At 43.8% G+C, this 7,438-nt stretch overlaps 1 protein-coding gene across 1 annotated transcript; it reads right to left on the reverse strand.

Annotated features, from left to right (window-relative positions):
- Positions 1-208: 208 nt before the first annotated feature.
- On the reverse strand, positions 209-5,264 carry ACTC1 (actin alpha cardiac muscle 1). The gene is made up of 7 exons (XM_021539314.2): positions 5,167-5,264; positions 4,483-4,631; positions 3,402-3,726; positions 2,593-2,754; positions 2,289-2,480; positions 890-1,071; positions 209-537 (listed from the first exon to the last, which is right to left on the reverse strand). Exons 2-7 carry the CDS (start codon positions 4,609-4,611, stop codon positions 394-396), a joined length of 1,134 nt encoding a protein of 377 aa, XP_021394989.1. The 5' UTR covers positions 4,612-4,631; positions 5,167-5,264; the 3' UTR covers positions 209-393.
- Between the last annotated feature and the right edge of the window lie 2,174 nt (positions 5,265-7,438).

Genomic DNA, 7,438 nt, shown 5'->3' on the forward strand with positions numbered 1-7,438 from the left:
TATATTGCTTCTTTTGTTGAAAGTTTCAAAATTAAAACTATAAAGTGTAAATTCTAACTAATAGAAAACCATGACCTAACATGCCTACATCAGTTAGGACATGGATGCAGTAAAAGTATTCATAGGTGTGATGGGAATTTCCAAATCCCAGGGGTTTAGTCTCATTTTTCTGACCCAAAAATACTTAAAATAACACAGAAGACAATAATTTGTAGGTTGCAAGTCCCAGATCTCATTTATTTATAAAGCAATAAATATTAGAAGCACAAATAAATTGCACGGGTGTGTAAACAAACTGTACAATGACTGAAGAGTTCGGGAAGGTTTGCCAGAAGACTCCAAGAAGCATATTGTCGTCATCCTGAGTGGGAAGTAAATTGAGGGGGAAGGTGCTTAGAAGCACTTGCGGTGTACAATGGATGGACCAGCTTCATCATACTCCTGTTTGCTGATCCACATTTGCTGGAAGGTGGACAGAGATGCTAGAATGGAGCCACCAATCCAGACAGAGTACTTGCGTTCAGGAGGGGCAATGATCTAGGATAAAGAAAAGCAACAAAATCCTCATTTCTGAACAATGAATCCATAATGTCAGTGCTACACACTACAAAATATTTCCTCAAGCAATTAAATAACATTTCTATAATGGTATTGATCTTCAGCAGCTCTTACAATACATGTAATGTATTAAAAAGATCTGTTATCATATTTTCTTCTTTTCTAACACTTGCTTCTAACCAACATAATTATTCTGATTAAATGGAATTTCTGCTCATCTGTCCATCAGCTGTTGATCTCATCTTTGAGTTGTTCCTATATCCCAGTTTAATGAAGTGGACATTGTCTCCACCTTTATCCACATTTTATAATACAGAGTCAAATTCCTTACCTTGATCTTCATAGTGCTAGGAGCAAGAGCAGTGATTTCTTTCTGCATGCGATCAGCAATGCCAGGGTACATTGTTGTACCACCTGAGAGGACGTTGTTAGCATAGAGGTCCTTACGGATATCAATATCACACTTCATGATGCTGTTATAGGTAGTTTCATGGATACCAGCAGATTCCATACCTTGAGAAAAAAAAGAGAGTAGGCAGTGAATTATACAAGAGGTCTCCATGAAATGAAACTGTGGCATTTCTCATCACTATTAATATGAGCTTCTTTAGCCTTTTTCTTGTGCAAATGCTTCCTGATTATAAAGTGTTACAGAAAAATATTAAAAAATAGAATTACAAAACTAATTTAGTAAGTGAACATTATTTGCCAGAAAAGGTAAGAATCATAATGCACGTGCAAAGGCAAGAGACTCAAAATATACGGTAAGATAGCAAGTAGACGTGAGATAAACTCATTTAGTATATGGCAATGGAAGAAGAGTATCAAGAACAGAAAACACAAGTATTGGTTTATGTCGGTCTGACTAAAACCATTAGTTGAATATAGTAAAGACAGCAAATGAAGACAATAAAAATAGTTGACGTAGGACTAAAGAAGACAATAGTAACTTCTTCAGTCTACTCAAAATGTAGTCTATACTACTCAGAATCGTCAAGACAAGATATAACCATGACATGGAATAAGATATTAGTACTTGATGGTAAGAAAAAAGAAACAAGAAGCAAGTGTTTGTAGGTTGCATTCCAATTTGTTAATTTTAACAGGTGCTTCCTGAAAGGGCTGACACTGGATCCACAGTAAGAAGTCAGCTGATGAACAACTGCATGTACCATTTGGGATTTAAGAATATAAACATTTGCTGTATCTGTCAGCTGCATGCACAACCAGCAAGGCTTACCATCTCAACCGTGGCAATGTTAATTACAGTGTATATAAATATACACACATCTTCATGTCCTTCCCCTCTCTGACACTTTACTGCTTCATGGAAATAGATACTGTTTGAGTGTAAGCCTTACAAATACAGCTCTGAAGGCTGTTCTTGACACCAGTGACACAGAATCAAAATGTCTTTTGTTGGAAGGGACCCATAAAGATCATAGCGTCCAACTCCTTAATGATGGTATTGTAACTGTGTGTTTTATCATTAAAAAACTGTGACCCTAAAACTTGATCTAAAACTTGCAACAAGATCTTGGAACTCAGTTAATTACCAGATGAGCTCACATCAAGCCCATCTTACAGGAAGTAAATGGGCTAAATTATCAATCATTCATGTCTGATTTTGTGCCAAATTTAGGTAAACATGAAGAGGAGCGGGGCACCTTTCAAATCTTCTGACTCGTTCATACCTCCTACAGAAAGGAGAATTTCCTGGGAACACTTACCAATAAAGGATGGCTGGAATAAGGTTTCAGGACAGCGGAAACGTTCATTACCAATTGTGATCACTTGACCATCAGGCAATTCATAGCTCTTTTCCAGAGAGGAGGAAGAGGCAGCAGTGGCCATTTCATTCTCAAAGTCCAGTGCAACATAGCATAATTTCTCTTTGATGTCACGAACAATCTCACGTTCCGCTGTAGATATAGGAGAATCAAATCAAGCTTTGGATCAGCACAATGCTAGACAATATGATCAGCCAAGAGAGACATGAGGACTTTCTCAGTAGAGAAGAGCTGAAGGACTGACCTGTTGTCACAAAGGAGTATCCACGCTCCGTGAGGATCTTCATGAGGTAGTCAGTCAGATCCCTGCCGGCCAGATCCAGACGCATGATAGCATGAGGCAAAGCATACCCTTCATAAATGGGTACATTGTGGGTGACACCATCTCCAGAATCAAGAACAATACCTGGAAAAGAAATGTCAGAGAGCAGCTGGAATCACCTAGAGAATGCTTAGAGCCCTTACACACAGGAAGCAGCAAGAAACACAACAAAATAAAGGACTTTTCAGGCAGTATAAAGTGGCATAATTCTTTTTCAGTCACAAAGATCATTCCAATTCTTTCTGCCTTTGCTTGTCTGGACATTCCTGTGGGGTATGAATTTTCACACAGAATAGTTGTTCCATACATATTTTAAGATAATCCATAAGACCAGTCTTCCATTGCTACTATACTGAGCAGTAGTAATATTATAGTGACTGTCTTGATCTGATAATGGGCATCTTTTGGACCAGTTTAAACCCTTAAACTGGTGTAACACTTCTGTAACTGCAGTATCCCTACAGGAATGTCTCCTCGTTTGCACCATAACAAGCAGTAGCACAGTCAGTTCCATGGTGCCTCTCCAAAAGCAATGCAAACTGTCTATGGAAAGAACAATGTGACCTGTTTTGTATTCACTTTTATGCTATTTTAATCATTAATTGCTATAAACCATAAATACCTATTTTTCTGCAAATTGAATGAGCTATGGTGTGTTTTCCTATTTGGAATGGAAAGGAAGGAGAGTTCCTGAATGGAAATAGAATCTAGTGTTTATTTGTTTATTTTACCTGTTGTACGACCAGAAGCATACAGAGACAGGACAGCCTGGATTGCCACATACATAGCAGGTACGTTGAAGGTCTCAAACATTATCTGAGTCATCTTTTCACGATTAGCTTTAGGGTTCAAGGGGGCTTCTGTGAGCAAAGTAGGGTGCTCCTCAGGGGCCACACGGAGTTCATTGTAGAAAGTGTGGTGCCAGATCTTTTCCATATCATCCCAGTTGGTGATGATGCCATGTTCAATTGGGTATTTCAAAGTAAGGATACCTCTTTTGCTCTGAGCTTCATCACCCACATAGGAATCTTTTTGACCCATACCAACCATAACACCCTAAGAGAAGAAAACACAGAAAAGCATTATTTGAGGAAGACAACACAGCCCAAACAACTACATCACATACAACTGTCCTGAAGTTGAGTCAAGTTGAGTTTAGGCTGGATATTAGAAAAAGGTTCTTCACCCAGAAGATGATTGGGCACTGGAACAGGGTCCCCATGAAAGTAGCCACAGCACTAACCCTGACAGTGTTCAAGAAGAATTTGGACAACTGTCTCAGGCACCCAGTGTGACACCCAGGGCTGTCCCATGCAGGGCCAGGAATTGGACTTTGATGATCCTTGTTGGTCCCTTCCAAGCCAGGATATTCTATGATTCTACAATTCCAGCTATCTTATTTTCAAGAAAGGAACAAACAGTCACACCCCTGAAAGGCCATTCAGGAAAATAAATTTAACATGATTAAAATATTAAGTTAATGGAATTGGAAGGGTTCTCATAAAATCTTTTTTTCCTTCCATGAGATGAATGGATGTTCCCCCATTTATAATACACCTCTTATATACATAGTTTTTTTTCTTATTTGTTTCTTTCTGATTTCCAAAAATTTGACTGAAACTGCACAATATCATGAACAAAGGAGTTTGTAAACAGGACAATACAGAGGAAAATTAGCATTCTACTGATCAAAAATACTTCATATTACTATGCAACCTTAGCAGCAATTTATCCAGAATAAAAAAAATACAAATTGTAAATGTTTTAATTTAAGAAAACACTTTTTATGGAGTGTCCTGCCAGTGAATTTACCTGGTGCCTCGGGCGACCGACGATGGACGGGAAAACAGCCCTGGGGGCATCGTCCCCGGCAAAGCCCGCCTTGACCAGCCCCGAGCCATTGTCGCACACCAGTGCGGTGGTTTCCTCGTCGTCACACATCTTGGGAAGGAATCACGAACCTGGAAAACAGCACGGTGGCACGTTCAGAGCCCCGCGGGCAGCCCCTCCGCGCCCTCCCGCCCGCCATCCCGGCGGGCACGGCCGGATCACTGCGGCGGGAGCGGGAAATTTGAGTTATCCCGGGAGGATGCTCGACGGCTCGTGGCCAGGGCTCTAAACCGGATCCGTCAGCCGCTTTCTTCTCCGCGCTTTAAAGCAGCCCCAGCTTGCAAGACGCTCAATTGGAGCGTCATTAGCGGACCCCTGTAGCCGCAGCTCGAAAAGGGAGGGAAAGCTGTTTAAATCGCAGAGATCGGTGCTGTCCAGCGCGCTCGGCGGGCGGTGTCCCGGCAGCAGCAGCTCCCGACCGGGAGCTGCACGCCCGAGCTCCGGCCGCGCCTGCACGACCGGCGTCCGCCGCCCGGCGGTGCCTCCTGTCCATCCCTCCCGTGTATTCCATCCCTCCCGTGTATTCCATCCCGTCCCGACCCTCCCATCCCACCCAAAGCCTCCCCGCCCGTCCCTCGGGGCTGCGGGTGCCGCCGCGCTACTCACCAGACCAGCACCGGCGGCGGGGGGCAGCGGAGGAGACCCTGGGTGCTGGCTCGGCGGAGACGCCCCAATTTATACCCCCCGAGGGGCAGCGTCGTCCGGGGCCGCGGCGGGCCGGGGCAGCCACCTTCTCCTTATTTGGTCGGCTCCGCGCCACTGAGCGGCCGCGCAGCCATGAATGGAGCCGGGCCGGCCCCGGCGCGGCGCGGCCGCCGGCCCATGTAAGGCAGGCGCGGGGCAGCGCGGCCCCGGCCGCCGCATGGCCAAATAGGGAGCCCAGCGTAGCCCCCGGGGGTCAGCGCCGCCGGGCCGGGCCGGGCCGGGCCGGGGCCGCCGCAGCCCGGCTCGGCCCCCGGGCTCGGCGCCCGCCGGTGCCCGGCCAGGTGCGGCGCCTCAAACTCGTGATGCTCGGGCTTGGCGGAGGGTGCGAGGGAAGCCGCACGGGTGTTCTCTCCCCCGGCTTTTCATTTTTCCACCGAAAAGAAAAGCCCAGTCGAGCTTCTATTTAATCAACGAGTGATTAGGTTACTTCGGTGCCAACAACTGAGGCTCCTCTCCTGCGTGGGGGCGGCATCTGCTCTTCTGTGTTGCCTTAGGAAGGAGCAGTGCACACTCAATTTCTTTTAAACTTTGATGAGGACATGCTGCAAAAATCACTCTTTTCTCTGCTTTTGGCTGAAAATGGGATGTACTCACTTATGCATATACTTAGACTCCTCATCTTTGCTCTTTTAACGCGCACCAGATCTGTAAGAGATAGTGATATGTCTAGGGCAGAGGACGAGATATGGAAATAGATTGGACAAAACCCAGCTATGGTATTAATGTAATGTGACAGTTGTTTTCCTGCTCAGTTGTTGAAACATCCACATTGATAATTTGCTCCAGCGGTGGAACCTAGAAAATCCATGTGTCTTCAGGACTTTTTTTTTTGTTTGTTAAAAATAGAAAGACTGGAGAGGCATCCCTTGAGTGGGTTTGGCCTGGTATGTGAAAGCAGAGATTGTCAACTCATGTCCCAGAGAAACTTACTATAATGTGGAGTCCAGTGTCCTCCAGGAGCTCATCTTGTAAAATGCCCCATGTCTGCCTGTGAAACAATGCTAGGATGCAGCAGGGAGAATTGAAGTTTGGGACAGGAGGGAATGATGAGATTCAAAATCAAGAGAGGAACGCTCAAGTGGATCATTTGCTTAAACACAGGTCCAGCTTATGAGATGCCATACAAAGGCTGGCAGACATGAGATGGGTGTATACGTCTTAAATTATGTGGAAGGAAGGAGCTTGTGAATGCTACACAAGCTGCAGTCTGGGGGCTTTGAGAAATGTTGGGGGAAGAGCAATCTTTGCACGGTGGTTTAACTCAGACAAAGCATGTGACAACTGGAAATCCCTATTTGTTTCTAAACTGTATCCAAAGGGGGCGTCAGAGACCCTCAGACTTTAATTTCTTCTAAAATCAGAGATTGTGGAATCAGTTTCCTTTTTTCTAGCACAATTAATGAGGTGGTTAGCTCCACCCCAACCCCAGTTTATCTTGGGTTTGTGCCAGATTATGAGCACAGCTCTGAAAGAGATGGTAGCCACAAACATCTTGGATAAGCTCCTGCTTTTAAGTGCTGCAAGGAAAGAGAACCTGTTCCAGGTGAGACACCATTTTTGTAGAGAGTTGTGTATGTATATTTAATACATCAGTATATATAAATATATATGCCCATATATATATTATATGCATGTATTTATATGTGTGTATATGTATTTATTTATATATTGATTTTTTTTCTTAACTACCTAAGAAAGGCTGTGTAGGACTTTGAAATGCAGTGACCTCAAAAGGTCAAAGCAGCAAAACACTGATTCAGTGCCTTTGCTCTGGACAAGCTTTGGCTCTTTGTTTGCTTTGCCTTGATGGAAAATCAACCAAAAGCAATACTGGTGGGATAAAGACCCCAAGCAAGTATATGTTCATCTAAATTGATCAGGCACACAAAACAGACACTTGGAAATACTTTGTTGATAGTGATGCCTGCTTATACAAGAATTCATACAGATGCAAGGATTTGTAAGCATATATACCCTGGCACAGAGCACCCTTTCAAGGAAAAAAATACCAAAGACTGCTCTTAATCTTAAAAAGTCAGCATATTTTACCCCATGGTAAGTTGCCATATATAGTTTAAATGTGCTTATTTTTTGCCTTGCACATCTTTTCTACAGAAACCATTTAATGTGAGGGATTGACCAGCTTCGCCAGCAGTACAGATTAGTTTACAGT

The sequence above is a fragment of the Lonchura striata genome, chromosome 6 (assembly GCF_046129695.1).
Source record: "Lonchura striata isolate bLonStr1 chromosome 6, bLonStr1.mat, whole genome shotgun sequence".
In the NCBI taxonomy this organism is placed as follows: domain Eukaryota; kingdom Metazoa; phylum Chordata; class Aves; order Passeriformes; family Estrildidae; genus Lonchura; species Lonchura striata.

Excerpts from the sequence above, each read along its gene's own strand:
- ACTC1 (XM_021539314.2), bottom strand. The coding sequence starts at position 4,611 with ATGTGTGACGACGAGGAAACCACCGCACTGGTGTGCGACAATGGCTCG. Across the intron at positions 3,727-4,482 it reads TCGGTCGCCCGAGGCACCAG|GGTGTTATGGTTGGTATGGG; the intron begins GTAAATTCACTG and ends TTCTTCTCTTAG. Across the intron at positions 2,755-3,401 it reads TGCTTCTGGTCGTACAACAG|GTATTGTTCTTGATTCTGGA; the intron begins GTAAAATAAACA and ends TTTCTTTTCCAG.